This window comes from Salminus brasiliensis, chromosome 2, assembly GCF_030463535.1.
Source record: "Salminus brasiliensis chromosome 2, fSalBra1.hap2, whole genome shotgun sequence".
NCBI classification, from domain to species: domain Eukaryota; kingdom Metazoa; phylum Chordata; class Actinopteri; order Characiformes; family Bryconidae; genus Salminus; species Salminus brasiliensis.
In genome coordinates, this window is record NC_132879.1 from 58950276 (window position 1) to 58968482 (window position 18207).

General features: G+C 36.4%; 1 protein-coding gene across 1 annotated transcript in view; it reads left to right on the top strand.

The window, feature by feature from the left end:
- Nucleotides 1-18207, top strand: part of LOC140549580 (uncharacterized) — an 85765-nt gene that overhangs the window by 7955 nt on the left and 59603 nt on the right. The window contains 3 exon segments of the mRNA XM_072673332.1: nucleotides 202-1242; nucleotides 6172-7170; nucleotides 12691-13704. Of these exon segments, the coding sequence (XP_072529433.1) occupies nucleotides 202-1242; nucleotides 6172-7170; nucleotides 12691-13704 (3054 nt within the window).

Below are 18207 nucleotides of genomic sequence, written 5' to 3' on the forward strand. Positions count from 1 at the left end.
TTAGTGTTTACTTTCTCTTATATCTCTTAAAATTTAATTCCAGAAACACCTCAAGAAACACCATGAAGAGGAATCTTACTATGTTGTCACCAGAAGAGATAAGATGTGAGGAGGGAGTTCCCAGAAGCTCCAGTTCTAAGAAAAAATCTATTCATTGTTATTCCTCTTCACAAGCACAAACCAAAAAGCATACAGGAAAAGAGTCATCCTACCACTGCTCAGACTGTGATAAGAGTTTTATGAAACGTAGTGCTCTCAAAAGACACCAGCGCATTCACACTGGAGAGAAACCTTATCACTGCTCAGAGTGTGGAATGAGTTTTAGAGAGAGTGGTACCCTTAAAAAACACCAGCGTATTCACACTGGAGAGAAACCGTATCACTGCTCAGAGTGTGAGAGGAGTTTTAAAGAGAGTGGTGCCCTCAAAACACACCAGTGCATTCACACTGAAGAAAAAACGTATCACTGCTCAGACTGTGGAAAGAGTTTTATGAAACATAGTGCTCTCAAAAAACACCGGTTAATTCACACTGGAGAGAAACTGTTTTGCTGCTTAGACTGTGGAAAGAGTTTTAGGAAGAGTGATCACCTCAAAACACACCAGCGCATTCACACTGGAGAGAAACCGTATTACTGCTCAGACTGTGGAAAGAGTTTTAGAGAGAGTGGTACCCTTAAAAAACATCAGCGTATTCACACTGGAGAGAAACCGTATCACTGCTCAGAGTGTGGAAAGAGTTTTAAAGAGAGTGGTACCCTTAAAAAACATCAGCGTATTCACACTGGAGAGAAACCGTATCACTGCTCAGAGTGTGGAAAGAGTTTTAATCAACAGAGTGGTGTTCAAAGACATCAGCGTATTCACACTGGAGAGAAACCTTATCACTGCTCAGAGTGTGGGATGAGTTTTAGAAAGAGTGATACTCTCAAAATACACCATCGTATTCACACAGGAGAGAAGCCACATCACTGCTCAGAGTGTGGGATGAGTTTTAATCAACAGAGTGCTCTTCAAGCACATCAGCTCATTCATACTGGAGAGAAACCACATCACTGCACAGAATGTGGGATGACTTTTAGAAAGAGCAGTACCCTCAAAAGACACCAGCGTATTCACACTGGAGTGACACCGTATTACTGTTCAGAGTGTGGAAAGACTTTTAGAGAGAGTGGCACCCTCACAAGACACCAGCGTATTCACACAGGAGAGAAACCGTATCACTGCTCAGAGTGCGGGATGAGTTTTAGAGAAAGTGGTGGCCTCAAAAGACACCAACGCATTCACACTCGAGAGAAACCATGTTGTTGAAAGTGTGAGAGGAACTTCCCACATTCTAATTTTAAGACACACAAATGCAGTGATAAGGAGGTTAACGCTTCACAAAATATGATGATTAAACCATGTGAACAATGCCTGTATTACAGCATCTGGAAATGTAAATATATGGACATATATCCACGTGATGCAATGTTAATATCTCTCTTACCTAAGAATGAGCTCAACACATTCAAAGGTGGTTAAGCATAAACTGATTATGACACTCACTGATATCACAGAGAGAACCAGCTAATGCATGGAATAAGGTTTAAAAAATTGAGTATCCTCCAGCTGTAAACCAGATTTTAAATGGGTAAAAAGCAGCATTGTCTATGGGGGATCTACACTGGGTTAACAAACAAGAAATACACAGTGGTGCTTTGACCTTCAATTGACCTTCAAAAAAAGACATCAATTGAAAGATAATAAATCAGATGTCAAAGTAAATGTTGAAGAACTGCAGTGAATGATGCCTTCCATAACGATTTGCTGCTGTGAGGAGAGATGAGAGAATGTCCAACATTTCTTTGCAATGAATCTTCATTTGTCATAACTTGCAGCTAACTAGTAGTACAGTGTTGCCGTAACTCAAAAACCTTGTATTTCCGAAAATTGCAAGTCAGTGTGCAAAACTTTGCATTTCTATCATGAATATTTTTCTAATGTGTTTTTTTAACTGTAGTATTCAGTAAGTTTCTAATGCATGTTTTTATATTAGTTTTGTCTTTCTGAAATATACTGATGTTTGTTTTTTTATTGCTATTGTGTTTGTGAACTGGTTACTGGTTATTGTTTATTTATCAGATTTAGCAATGTATTTTTATTTCATGGTTTTCATTAACGGCTGATCCTCTGTTGCTAAATGTGAAAATCCTCATAAACTCAAGTTAGAACACACAGTCCCTTCTTTATAAATTACAGCCTAAATTTCAGTCCACAGCCAGTATTTAAATGCTGCATAACCCTAATTCAGTCTTCATCTGAAATTTTAAACATATAGTGAATCACACTTCTGTCAATCACACTTTTGTCAAATCAACCCTTCCAGTTAAGAAGCAAAACTGATTGTGAATCAGCTTCACCTGCTGCAGTGCAAATGGAACAGACAACAGGTAGAAACGAGAGGCAATTTCTATGAAACATAGTGCTCTCCAAAAACACCAGTTCATTCACACTGGAGTGTGGAAAGAGTTGTAGAGTGTTACCCTCAAAATACACCAGTGTATTCACACTGGGGAAGCACTGTATCAATGCTGAGACTTTGGAAAAAGTTTTAGAAAGAGCGATACCCTCAAAGCACACCAGCGCATTCACACAGGAGAGAAACCAATTCACTGCTTTGATGATACAGTGTATCTGTGTGGGATGAGTTTTAAAAAGTAGTGCCCTCAAAAAACACCAGCTTATTCACACTGGATAAAAAACGCATTACTGAAAGTGTGGGAGGATCTTTCAACATTCATATTTGAAGACACATAAATGCAGTGAGAATGAGGTTAAAGTTTTACTAAATATTATGGTTAAACCAGAAATGTGAACAATACAGATATTACACCCTCTGCAAATGTAAATATATGGACATATATCCACATGATGCAATGTTAATATCTATCTGACCTAAGAGTGAGAACAACACATTTAAAGGTGGTTGAGCTAAAACTACTTATGGCACTCACTAATATTACTAAGAGAACCAGCATATGCATGGAATTATGTATGTTCTGTGGCAAATAGTTTAAAATACTTGGAGCACCCTCCAACTGTAAACCAGATTTGCATGTTTTTTGTATTTTTTTTCTGTTCTGTTTCTGAACTTTTCTGTTACCCGTTACTTAGATATTGTTGCCTTTTTTTGGCCTTTTTGATTACTACAGCAAGTATTAAAATGCTGAATAATCCATATTAAGCCATTTAATATCATTTAAATTATTTGTAAGGGTATTTGATTTAAGAATATTGCACATAAGGGAGTAGAAAGAATTAGAACACAATATAGAGAATTTGGGTATTCTATTTTGTTCACTGTAGAGTTTTATTAAAGTTTTATCAGTAAGAATTAGTTTTGTTACATCTGTATGTTTTTTATTGTTATTGAGTTAGATTGCATACAACAAACCAAACCTTGCCCTGAATAAATGAGAACAAATAACAACTGGATTGTGTTTTGAGCCTTGGCTAAGCTATTTAACTTAAAAGAACACTATCTTTAAATGGTGTGTGAAATGTATGTAAATTACATTAATAAGAATAACAGGTGCTGATTGTGAAGGTTTTGGGAGTTTGGGGTTAAATCTTAGTAAGACATTTAACCCTCTAAAGCTTTAAACACTATAAACGTGTATAGTTATAACAGTTCTTGTAGGGTTCCGATCTTTCAAATATTACTGAATCCATTGCACTAAGGAAAGAACTCAGGAAGGCACATTAAAAACACTGAAACTTCCAGAACAAATGTTGCTTAAGTGAGAAATAATGGACAGTAATCAGTGCTGTGAACTTGCCCGTTGAGATCAACAATACTTTCATATACATTTCCCTAAATTAGAGCAGTCGCATTAATCACCAGTTAAAAACCTGACAATGGCACCCCACCTACAGCTATGAGGAGTAGCCTTTCATATGTAAATGAGGACACATGTAGCAAAATTAATTAAAACAAGATCATGAGGAACTCAGTATGATTATATAGATATGTGGTTAGAAGGAATCTGCAGTATAAACATAAACATCACCTAAACAAAAGGGTAACGTGAGAGTAAAAAAATAAAGCATCTTTAGCTTGTTGCATTTTATATTTTTCATCAGCATACTTCAATAATCGAGATATGTATAATGTGCACATAAAACAGGCAGTTCCACTGAACAGTTACATTCTTCTATAAACAAATACACATCATAAATATTTAAATTAGAATATGTTAAAGTAATATTAACAGTATTTATATATATTGGATTCATTTATATTAAGAAATGCAAATCACACAAGTTTCTCACCACAGTTTTAAGAGGCGGGACCTTTATGATGACATCATAGCCTGGTTAGTTTTATTTTTGTGACCAACAGGCTGCTATGAAGTAGTTTTCATAGGACAGTCCTACTGAAGACTTGGCTTACCTTGGATGCAGCCCAAGCTTTGGAGCACAGATATAGAGAAAGAGGAGCAGCTCTGTTGAAGGTAAAGAACTCGTCTACACTTTTACACACTGTTTATACTGTATTTACAACTCCCTTTTACAGAACTTTATAGAGAAATGCTCTCTTTTTGAAGACAAGTTTGGATGGAGAGCAGATAAACACACCCCTAATATACTACTGCACTGCAATTTGTACAGTAATATTACATCAAATGGTTAGAAATGTAAGAAACAGGAAGAAAGCACAGTTTATTAAAAAAATAATGTGTTAACATTTACCAAACTGTACCAAAAAATGGTTAGCATGAAGGTTTGTAAGCTAAAACATACGCTATATTGCCAAAAGTATTCACTCATCTGCCTTTGTACGCATACGAGGGACATCCCATTCTTAATCCATAGGGTTTAATATGATGTTGGGTCACCCTTTACAGCTGTAACAGCTTCAACTCTTATGGGAAGGCTTTGCACAAGGTTTAGGAGTGTGTTTATGGGAATTTCTGACCATTCTTCCAGAAGCACATTTGTGAGGTCAGAAACTGCTGTTGGGCGAGAAGGCTTGGCTAGCAGTTTCCACTCTAATTCATCCCAAAGGTATTTTGTCGGGTTGAGCTCAGGACTCTGTGCTGGCTAGTCAAGTTATTTTATACCAAACCCACTCATCCATATATTTTCTTTGCTTTACGCACTGGTCTGGAGAGTGACTTACTTTTCACAAATGTTTATAGAAGCATGTGCTTGGTTTTATACACACGTGGCCATGGAATTGATTGGAAAATCTGAATTCAGTGAGTTTGATGGGTGAGTGAATGCTTTTGGCAATATAGTGTATGCCAGTTAACTGACCTAATTACTCAGTCTTATTAATGCTAAAGGACAGCATTGATTCTTTTTCCTCATATCATATCCTCTTCCAGTATTTTGGAATACTCATATCTGCAGAACAATGCATGTAAAATATGAACCTTAGCTAAAGTCATTTCCTCCCTCAGTGCTTTTCTGGACACCCTGTTTGACTCTTTTCTGACAAAATCAGAACAATCCGGTATGGTGGGTAGAAAGAGGTAAGATTGTCCAGTAATTAATCGACCCTCCAGTCTCCAGTTTATATTTTTTGGGTGAAAAAAATAAAATGTGTTGCATATTGTCAATACATTGATAGCCATTAAATAGTCATTAAAGTAAATTAAGTAAGTCGATTCCATGGCTAGGGAGACATTGGAGTAGTCTAGCGACCCTTTTCTCTTCGAATATTATTCTGTTTAACTTGGTATAGCTGAATATATGAAAGTAACAAATTGTCAACCTCAGACACTATTCTCAAAAAGAAAATTCCAGTGAAAAAAACAGGAATACAATATAAAAGAATCCCTCCATTAACCTCTACAAACATTTTTTCAAGAGTCCTCCATTTTCAGTTTGTCACTTTGTTGGTGTATTTTCTATTAAATTTCATGTTTTCTTCTCCACACAAGAATGATCTCACATTGTAAGTCTTTTGCTGCTCTTAGTGTTTACCTTCTCTTATATCTCTTAAAATTGAATTCCAGAAACTCCATGAAGAGGAATCTTACTATGTTGTCACCAGAAGAAATAAGATGTGAGGAGGGAGTTCCCAGAAGCTCAAGTTCTAAGAAAAAATCTATTCATTGTTATTCCTCTCCACAAGCACAAACCAAAAAGCATACAGTAAAAGAGTCATCCTACCACTGCTCAGACTGTGATAAGAGTTTTATGAAACATAGTGCTCTCAAAAAACACCAGCTCATTCACACTGGAGAGAAACCGTATCACTGCTCAGACTGTGGAAAGAGTTTTAGAGAGAGTGGTACCCTTAAAAAACATCAGCGTATTCACACTGGAGAGAAACCGTATAACTGCTCAGACTGTGGAAAGAGTTTTAGAGAGAGTGGTACCCTTAAAAAACACCAGCGCATTCACACTGGAGAGAAACCGTATCACTGCTCAGAGTGTGGAAAGAGTTTTAATCAACAGAGTGGTGTTCAAAGACATCAGCGTATTCACACTGGAGAGAAACCTTATCACTGCTCAGAGTGTGGGATGAGTTTTAGAAAGAGTGATACTCTCAAAATACACCATCGTATTCACACAGGAGAGAAGCCACATCACTGCTCAGAGTGTGGGATGAGTTTTAATCAACAGAGTGCTCTTCAAGCACATCAGCTCATTCATACTGGAGAGAAACCACATCACTGCACAGAATGTGGGATGACTTTTAGAAAGAGCAGTACCCTCAAAGCACACCAGCGTATTCACACTGGAGAGAAACCACATCACTGCACAGAATGTGGGATGACTTTTAGAAAGAGCAGTACCCTCAAAGCACACCAGCGTATTCACACTGGAGAGAAACCACATCACTGCATAGAATGTGGGATGAGTTTTACAAAGAGCAGTACCCTCAAAGCACACCAGCGTATTCACACTGGAGTGACACCGTATTACTGTTCAGAGTGTGGAAAGACTTTTAGGGAGAATGGCACCCTCACAAGACACCAGCGTATTCACACTGGAGTGACACCATATTACTGTTCAGAGTGTGGAAAGACTTTTAGAGAGAGTGGCACCCTCACAAGACACCAGCGTATTCACACAGGAGAGAAACCGTATCACTGCTCAGAGTGCGGGATGAGTTTTAGAGAAAGTGGTGGCCTCAAAAGACACCAACGCATTCACACTCGAGAGAAACCATGTTGTTGAAAGTGTGGGAGGAACTTCCCACATTCTAATTTTAAGACACACAAATGCAGTGATAAGGAGGTTAACGCTTCACAAAATATGATGGTTAAACCATGTGAACAATGACTGTATTACAGCATCTGGAAATGTAAATATATGGACATATATCTACGTGATGCAATGTTAATATCTCTTTTACCTAAGAATGAGCTCAACACATTCAAAGGTGGTTAAGCATAAACTGATTATGACACTCACTGATATCACAGAGAGAACCAGCTAATGCATGGAATAAGGTTTAAAAAATTGAGTATCCTCCAGCTGTAAACCAGATTTTAAATGGGTAGAAAGCAGCATTGTCTATGGGGGATCTACACTGGGTTAACAAACAAGAAATACACAGTGGTGCTTTGACCTTTGTCAGTGCAGTGAGCTTTTTTTAGACATCATTGAAAGATGTTAAATCAGACATCAAAGTAAATGTTGAAAAACTGCAGTGAATGATGCCTTCCATAACGATTTGCTGCTGTGAGGAGAGATGAGAGAACTTTCTTTGTAATGAATTTTCATTACAAAGAGTGATGTTACTTGCAGCTAACCAGTAGTACATAGTGTTGCCGTAACTCAAAAACCTTGTATTTCCAAAAATTACAAGTCAGTCTGTAAAACATTGCATTTATGCATTTCTATCATGAATATTTTTCTAATGTGTTTTTTAAACTGTATTCAGCAAGTTTCTAATGCATGTTTCTGTATTAGTTTTGTCTTTCTGAAATATACTGATTTTTGTTTTTATTGCTATTGTGTTTCCAGCATATGCATGGAATTATGTATGTTCTGTGGCAAATAGTTTGAAAATACTTACAGTAGGAGCACCCTCCAACTGTAAACCAGATTTTAAATGGGTAGAAAGCAGCTTAGAACTGTGGCGATCTACAGTGGGTCAAACCGAAAGAAATACACAGTGCTACTTTATGTCAGTGCAGTGTGCTTTTGAGATTTTAATAAAAAAATATATCATCAAAGCTGGAGAACTGCAGGAAATGGTTAACTCCATAACCTTTCTGCTGTAAGAATAGATTATTCATTGCCCAAAATTTCTTGATAATGAACTTCCATTAGTCATTATACAGTGTGTGCAGAATTATTAGGCAAGTTGTATTTAAGAGGATTCTTTTTTTTATTGAACAACAACTATGTTGTTCAATAAAAAACGCTGTGGAGTATTTGGATGCATGTGATGGAGCATTGTCCTGCATGAAAATCATGGTTTTCTTGAACGATACCGACTTGAAGAAGGTGTCTTCCAGAAACTGGCAATAGGTCTGGGAGTTGAGCTTCACTCCATCCTCAACCCGAAAAGGTCCCACAAGTTCATCTTTGATGATACCAGCCCATACCAGTACCACCTTGCTGGCGTCTGAGTGGAGCTCTCTGCCCTTTACTGATCCAGCCACGGGCCCATCCATCTGGCCCATCAAGAGTCACTTGCATTTCATCAGTCCATAAAACCTTAGAAAAACCAGTTTATTTACAGATATTTCTTGGCCCAGTCTGGACGTTTTATCTTATGTTTCTTGTTCAAAGGTGGTCGTTTTTCAGCCTTTCTTTACCTTGGCCATGTCCCTGAGTATCGCACATTGCGACCCTGTTGGCTATTTGCCATGAAACGCTTGATTGTTCGGTGATCATGCTTCAAAAGTTTGGCAATTTCAAGACTGCTGCATCCCTCTGCAAGACATTTCACAATTTCTGACTTTTCAGAGTCCGTCAAATCTCTCTTCTGACCCATTTTGCCAAAGGAGAGGAAGTTGCCTTATAATTAAGCACACCTTATATAGGGTGTTGATGTCATTAGACCACACCCCTTCTCATTACAGAGATGCACATCACCTAATTTACTTGATTGATAGTTGGCTTTCAAGCCTATAGAGCTTGGAGTAGGACAACATGTATAAAAGGGATGATGTGATCAAAATACTCATTTGCCTAATAATTCTGCACACAGTGCATGTTAGCATCGTTAGCAGAAGCTGTTGAATATTGAGCTAAATGTTGAAGAGTGCATTCATACACTCAAGTTAGAACACACATTCCCTTCTTTATAAATTACAGCCTAAATTTCAGTCCACAGCCTGTATTTAAATGCTGCATAACCCTAATTCAGTCTTCATCTGAAATTTTAAACATATAATATAGTGAATCACACTTCTGTCAATCACACTTTTGTCAAATCAACCCTTCCAGTTAGGAAACAAAACTGATTGTGAATCAGCTTTACCTGCTGCGGTGCAAATGGAACAGACAACAGGTAGAAACGAGAGGCACTTAGCAAGACAACCCCTATAAATTAGTGGTTCTGCAGGTGGTGGTTTATTTGGTCCCATCCTTTCAGGCTGATGTTTTTATTCACTGCAGAACCCTGCAAAATGACATCCAGCAAGCAATGAATATCCATATGTCTGCTCAAACTGTCTCCATGACGGTGCTATGAGGGCCTGATGTCCACAAGTGGGGCTTGTGACTACAGCCCAACACTGTGCAGGACGATTGGCATTTGCCAGGGAACACCAAGATTGGCAAATTTGCTACTGGCACCCTGTGCTCTTCACTGATTGGAGCAGGTTCACACTGAGCATGTGACAGATGTGTCACATCTGTCAAGAAGTTGACTGAAGCTTTAATCCAGGCATGGGAGGAGATCCCTTAAAAGAACATCAGAAGCATGCTAAGACATTGTAGGGAGGTCATACATGCACTTGGAGGCCACACACACTACTGGGCCTCATTTTAACCTGTCTTGAGGAATTTCCACTGAAGTTGGATCAGCCTGTAATTTGATTTTCCACTTTTATTTAGAATATGATTCCAAATCCAGACATCCATAGGATAATAATTTTGATTTACATTGATAATTTTGTATTATTTTGTTCTCAACACATTCCACTTGTAATGAATAAAGATTACAACTGGAATATTTTATTCATTGAGACCTAGGATGTGTTGTTTTAGTGTTTCCTTAATTTTTTTGAGCAGTGTATATTTACAGTCATAATTCTGGATTAACTTATATTAAATATATATAATATATAAATATATACATATTTTACCTTCAGTTGCTCCCAAGTGTACTTTACATGTGGTGTTCTATATTTGTAACTAAACCACGGATAAACATTTAAATAAAAGTTAAAATTTAAAACAATTTAACATCGCTGAAATAATTTTATAGCTATGTGATTTAGGAATATTGCACACAATATAGAGAGTTTCAGTAATAGTTCTATTTTGTTCATGGTAAAGTTTTATTACTCTACAGTAAGAATTACTTGTGTTAGATCTTGTTATTGTCTGATCTAGGTTATTATTGATATTATTATTATTAGTCATTTAGCTTGCATACACTGAATCAAACCTTTCCTTGAATGTGTAAAAACATTAATCAATATAACAGGAGCCATTTGTGAAGGTTTGTGAGTTTGTAGTTAAATTTCAGGACGATGCTTTACATTTATATTTACAGCATATATTACAGCTCTTATCCAGACTTTGCTTTGCTATTTCTTTTTATATCTCTTTTTGAAGACAAGTTTGGATGGGGAAGGGTTCTAATTTTTGAGATGTAGAACAGATAAACACACCCCTAATACACTACTGCACTGTAACTATTTACTTAAGAATAACCTTAGCTAGTTTAAGTAGACTAAAATTCAAAGATACCTCTAAGCTTAGATACTACTAAACACAAGTCCATATGGAGACTATAATGCTCTACACTTTGTCCAAGTACTCTTGGAGTTTAACCCCCTAAAGCTTTGAACGCACATACAGTTATAAAATTCCTTGTAGGATTCTGATCTTTCAAATGTTACTAAATCCATTTCATTGTTAAGGGAAGAATTCAGGCAAAGTAAGAAACAATGGGTAGTAAATAGTTTTGCGAATTTGCCCATTCAGGTTAACAATACATTCATATAAAGTTCCGCAAATCAGAGCAGTTGCATCAATCACCAGTTTACAACCTGACAATGGCACCCCACCTACAGCTCTGTGAAGGAGCCTTTCATATGTAATTAAGGACACTTCTGGCTAAATAAATTAAAATGGGCTCTGAGGTGGAAGTATAACTCATAACAATCACCTAAACAAAATACTAAAAAAACTACATACAACATACATACAGCTATTAAGACATTAAAATATACTAGAGAAATAAATAATAACAGACCTTTAGATCTTATCCAGCAAACATATATAAATAAATAAACATCATGAATTTTCCTTTTAAAAAAATTTAAACACACTCTACACTCCAAATATTTTTGGTAAAAACATAAACAGTAATAAAGGCTTAGTATTTAATGATTTAAAATAAAATAAAAATAATTTCCATGAAGGAATGACAAAGCACATAAGCTTTCCACCACAGTTACAAGAGGCGGGACCTTTCTGGTGACATCACCACGCATTCTGATTAGACTGTTTCTAGACTATTTGTGTGACCAACAGGCTGCTAAGAGTAGTTTTTTATAGAACAGTCCTACCCTGGTTGCCACTTGGCCTTTGGAGCACAGATTTAGAGAAACAGGAGCTGCTCTGCTGAAGGTAAATAACTCTTCTATACATTTACACACTGTTTGCACTGTATATTCAACTCACTCTTACAGAACTTTATGAAGAAATGCTCTCTTTTTAAAGACAAGTATGGATGGGGAAGGGTTCTAATTTTTGAGATGTAGAACAGATAAACACACCCCTTATACACTACTGCACTGTAATTATTTACAGTAATATTACATTATATGGATGGATATAAAAGTAATGGAGAAGGTTGGCATAAAGGTTTGTGCTCTGAAATATGTTTAACAACTGATGTAATTATTGAGGCTTATTTATTTATTGAATTTAATACTAAATGGCAGCATTGCTTCCTCTTCCTCGTGACATATTTTCTTACAGTATTTTGGAATGCTTGTATCTGCTAAGCAAATGCATGAAACATTTTAACCTTAGCTAAAGTCAGTTCCTCTTTTAGTGCTTCTCTGGAGACCTTGTTTGGTTGTCAGTAGACTCTTTAAAAATTGTTTCAGAACAGTCCGGTATGGGGGGGTAGAAAGAGGTAAGATTGTCCAGTAGTTAAGCGAGTTTTCAGGAAAAAAAACAATCAGTGTGTCACTATGTTGGAGTATTTTATATTGAATTTAATTTTTGTCCTCCACAATAGGATGTCCTCTTGTTGCCAGTTTTCTACTTCTCTTAGTGTTTACTTTCTCTTATTTCTCCTAAAATTTACTTCCAGAAAAAGCAACAACAATGAAGCGGGATCTTACTTTGTTGTCATCAGAAGAGATAAGATGTGGGGATGGAGTTTCCAGAAGCTCCCGTTCTAAGAAAAAATCTTTTTATTCTTATTCCTCTCCACAAGCACAAACCAAAAAGCATACAGGAAAAGGAACATCTTACCACTGCTCAGACTGTGAGAAGAGTTTTATGAAACACAGTGCTCTCCAAAAACACCAACTCATTCACACTGGAGAGAAATTGTATTACTGCTCAGAGTGTGGAAAAAGTTTTAGAAAGAGTATTTACCTCAAAATACACCAGCGCATTCACACCGGAGAGAAACCGTATCGCTGCTCAGACTGTGGAAAACTTTTTAGAAAGAGTGATACGCTCAAATCACACCAACTTATTCACACTGGAGTGACACCGTATTACTGCTCAGACTGTGGAAAGAGTTTTAGAAAGAATGGTACCCTCAAAATACATCAGCGTATTCACACTGGAGAGAAACCGTATCACTGCTCAGAGTGTGGGATGGGTTTTAGAGAACTTGGTGCCCTCAAAAGACACCAGCCCATTCACACTGGAGAGAAACCGTATCACTGCTCAGAGTGTGGAAAGAGTTTTAGTCAACAGAGTGGTGTTCAAAGACACCAGCGCATTCACACTGGAGAGAAACCTTATCACTGCTCAGAGTGTGGAAAGAATTTTAGAAAGAGCGATATCCTGAAAACACATCAGCGTATTCACACTGGAGAGAAACCGTATTACTGCTCAGAGTGTGGAAGGAGTTTTAGTCAACAGGGTGCTCTTCAAGCACATCAGCTAATTCACACTGGGGAGAAACCACATCACTGCTCAGAGTGTGGAAAAAGTTTTAGAAAGAGTACTACCCTCAAAGCACACCAGCGTATTCACACTGGAGAAAAACCGTATCCATGCTCTGAATGTGGGAAAAGTTTTAGAGAGAATAGTGCCCTCAAAAAACACCAGCGCATTCACACTGGAGAGAAACCACATCACTGCATAGAGTGTGGAAAGAGTTTTAGAGAAAGTGGTACCCTCAAAAAACACCAGCGTATTCACACTGGAGAGAAACCACATCACTGCTCAGAGTGTGGGATGAGTTTTAGAGAGAGTGGTAACCTCAAAAGACATCAGCGTATTCACACTGGAGAGAAACCATATCACTGTTCAGAGTGTGGAAGGAGCTTTAATCAACAGAGAAGTCTTCAAGCACACCAGCGCACTCACACAGAACAGAAACATATCCCTGAAAGTGTGGGAGGAACTTCCCACATTTAAATTTAAAGAAACACAAATGCAGTTAGAAGGAGGTTAATGCTTGAAAAAAGATAATAAAACGAAAATATGATAAAAGAAATGTGAACAAGGCCATGCATATTATAGCCTCTGAAAAATGCGTAAAAATATGAACACATTCACATGATCCTAAGATTGAGATCAACACATTTAAAAAATGTTGAGCACTGAAATCAATGAGAAAACCAGCAAATGCGTGGAATCATGTGTGTTCTATGAAAATACTTACAGAATGAGCACCTTACAACTGTAAATAAAATTTTAATGGGTAGCCGGCAGAGTCATTTGGGGGCATCTACAGTGGGTTAAAAAACAATAAATGCACAATGCTACTTTGAACTTTAAGTCAGTGCAGTGGGCTTTTCGGACATTAATTAAAAGATTTTGAATCAGACATTAAAATGAAAGTTGGTGAAGTGAATGAATGATTCATTCTGTAATGATTTGCTGCTGATGAGTATTCATTGTCCAATATTTCTTGATAATGAACTTCCATTGGTCATTACCTGTTAGGTAGTTAGCTGTAACTTAAAACCCATGCATCTCCAAAATGAAAAATTGGTAGCAGAAAATGACTTTTTTTGGAATCAGTGTAAAATTATTTTATTGCAAAACATTGCAATTTTTATTGATTCATTCATTATGCATATTTTTAATTTGTTTTAACTGTTGTATTCTGAAAAATCTTAATGCATGTTTTTGTATTAGTTTTGTCTTTCTGAAATACACTGATGTTGTTTTTAGCTATTTTGCTATTGCTACTGTCATATTACTGGTTATTTGATTATTGTTGCTTTTTTGATTTGGTAATGTATTTTTATATTATGATTTTGATTAATAGCTGTTTGTAAAATGTGGAAATTATATTTCGTACCAATTTCAGCCTATATCATGCCTTTCTACAAATTTGATCCCCCATGTCATTCACTCCTCAGGGGCAAGTTAGATCGCACAAATCGCCTAAATTTCAGCCTATATTCATAATTCAGGATTAGCTGTTTGTATTTTACGTTCAGTTGCTCCCATGTGTACCTTAAGTGTGTTGCTTTATATGATTTTAACTGAACCAAGGATACAATATTTAAATAAAAATTACAATTATTTTTATAGGTATGTGATTTTGCAAAAGTTCTATTTTGTCCACTGTAAAGTTATTTATTATTATTATTATTATTATTATTATTATTATTCAATTAGCTAGCATACAATCAATCAAACCTTAGCTTGAATGGATGAGAATAGTGATTAGCTTGAATAATGTTCTGAGCCTGTTCTGAACTGTTTGATTTAAATTGTGTATCCTAGTTGTTCCAGGTATCTGTTGAGAGTGTAAATGTGTGTAAGTTATAATAATCAATATAATATAAGCTGTTTATGTTGATTTGAGAGTTTGTAGTTCAATCCCAAGAAGAAGTTCCATTGTTTTAAATACACATGTTACCTTTTTAAATTCAGATGTTTTAAGCATGGGTAAATCTATGTTACTTTCAGACAATTCAAATAGGAAAAGTGCAAACATTGAAGCTTCCAGAGCAAATGTTTCTTAAGAGATAAATAATAGACAGCAATCAGTCTTGTGAATTTGCCTGTACATGTTAACAATACTTTCATATAAATTTCTCTTAATTGGAACAATTGCGTTAATGACCAGTTAAAAACCTGACAATGGCACCCCACCTACAGATGTTTCGAGAAAGCTTTCATATGTAAGTGAGGACGCTTGTGGCTAAACACATTAAAATAAGGCCATGAGGAACTTGTGTGTTATATTAAATTATATACATGTTTAGAGCTACATTAGAAATATAACCATCACCGAAATAAAACAAGAGTGAAAAACCTGAAATACCTTGCTAATCTGCCCCTAACACACAAGCTATTAAGACATAGACATAAATAGTCTAGAAACATAATTAAAGATAAAACAGATAAAATAGTGGCTATCTGGAGATATAAATATAAACAGGTATCATTGTTTGTTAACAGTGATGGTGATGGTAGAAGTGTGAAGAGACTGTACTCAGTCTTCACTGTCTTTGTTATCAACAGATACTGCATAGTCTGTACAATGATTGAATCCTATTTATCCTATCCTATTTTCTAGTTCTTCAAAACTACTGAAGCCTCCACATCTGATATGCAATGGCAGTAGCCGACATGCTGAACACAAACAAAACAAAACAAATAACCAAAAATAGCAAATTGTGTTTAAAACACTTGTAAACCAGAACCACACCAGCATAGTTTAGATAATCAGAACAAAAATTAAACGAACAGCAAGGAAATCATTATTCAATTACATTTAGTAGAAAATTATAATAACAGGCTGTTAGATGTTATCAGTGGGGTCAAACCTAAATATTACTTTCTGAAGATTTATGTTACAAGCCCTTGCTTTGTTAATAAAAAAAAATGGTCAGAAGCCAACATCAGGCCAATGTAAGCCTCCCATTAAACACTGGTTGGCACCCAAAGCAAGGCCTGGTGCAGAAATAGTTATAATTGTTTAATTAAAACATTTGCTTCAAACAGACAACAAACAGACTTTAAAAGAAATACATATATTTAATGTATCTGGTTCATTCATAGAAATAGTTAAAAGTATGTTTGGATAGTGTCACCTTTTATCTTTTTAACTGGCCTAAAGCCACTAACAGCAACCTGTGAACAATGCCCCAGCCATCTTCTTTACTATAGTGGGTGGTTATTTAATATGTTTTGATGTTTTGATTTGAATTTACCAACTCATATTTCTTTAAAGTGGTAGTGACAGGAACAGTGGTAGGACCATCACACAATGACCATCTGTCATCAAAATTGTGTATGTTCAAATTTAATGACTTTAATAATATAAACAAATGTAATAATATTAATGAGTTGTGTACATGTCAATATAGTTAACACTATTCCATGTTCTCTTCCAAGACATATCACACTGCTTTTATGTTACATTAGTGATATCACCCAAAACATCCTGCTGTTCTTTAAAACTTTCTCTGTTCTGATGCTGCGTCAACCTCTGGGAAAGTCATTCTGGAATTAGTCCACATATATTCATGCACACACCTCTCACACCCATGGTTAGCATTGTGAGGCTTCACATTCGTTAACAAATGTCAAAAGTCATGTGTTAAGGATTCTCATGGCCTGGGGGACGAAGCTGTTACAGAGGATGGCAGCGACAGCTCAGGTGTTTTGGCACATTCTGCCAAATGGCAGATGTGAAAGGAACATTTTGATGTTATGCTGTAACGTTTTCTTGTGCATGTATTTTAATGTGAACTTTAATTTCCTTGGATTTTCTTTGCTGTTTGAATCTTGTGATTCACTGTGTCAGCAATGGTACTAATGGTAATAAAAAGACCTTTCATCCTGAAAGAGGGAACATCTTAAATCTATTTGAAACTTCTTATTAGAAAGCTAAATAAAAAAGTAGAACATTTTTGGAATGGTTATGTTTTACATATGTTTTTCTTATGTGGATTTTGCTTTTAAAAGAGGTTACCTCCCTATTTGACTCTCTGTCATTTTCAAATTCAACTTTGCCAAGATAAATAATTTGACCTTCAAGGGCGGCTTAACTAGAATAAAATATTCCAGGAAGATGCAGGTCATTTTTTAGCTGACATCTGCCCATCTGTAATTCCAGTAATTACTTCCACATTTTCATAATCAGTCATTTACAGAATATTTTATTTGTTTGAAATAAAAATATTTCTTCATAAACAGTTTAGTTTGTTAATTTCTTTAAAGGCACTTTCAGAGCCCCTGTTTTCAGTGTGTCACTGTGTTGGTGTATTTAAATATTTGAATTTCACTTCCCCATGTTTATCCGAAGGTGGTTCTGCAGACACCAGTCCACAAAGTCCTGAATCAGTTCTCTGTACTCGCCGTCCTCCTAATTAGTTATAAGGCCAACAATCACTGAGTCATCAGAAAACTTCTGGAGGTGACATGTCGATAAGCTGTACATGAAGTCAACAGTGTACAGGGTAAAGAGGAACAGGGCCAAGACTGTTCCCTTAGGAGGCCCTGTGTTGCTGACCACCTTATCAGATACACAGTCACGTGCCCTGACATACTGTGGTTGGTTAGTGAGGTGACCCAGTATCTAGTTTGACAGGTCACTGTCCACTCCACTTTGTTCTAGTTGTTATTGCTTTCCAAAAGAACAAATCCAAAAGTATACAGAAAAAGGGACATCTCGACACTGCTCAAACTAGGAGAAAAGTTTCAGTCAATTGATTTATTTTTAGCTCATTCACACAAGAGAGAGTGAGTAGTGAATTGGTCACAGCAGCATTGGATATAGGTAAGAGGTCATTACTCGGAGCAACATTGGCTATAGTAAAGACTGGTCACTACTCTCAGAGCAGCACAAAATACAGTCTTCATTACTCTCAAAGCATCATCAGATGAATTGAAGTAGGCACTACTCTTAAAGCAG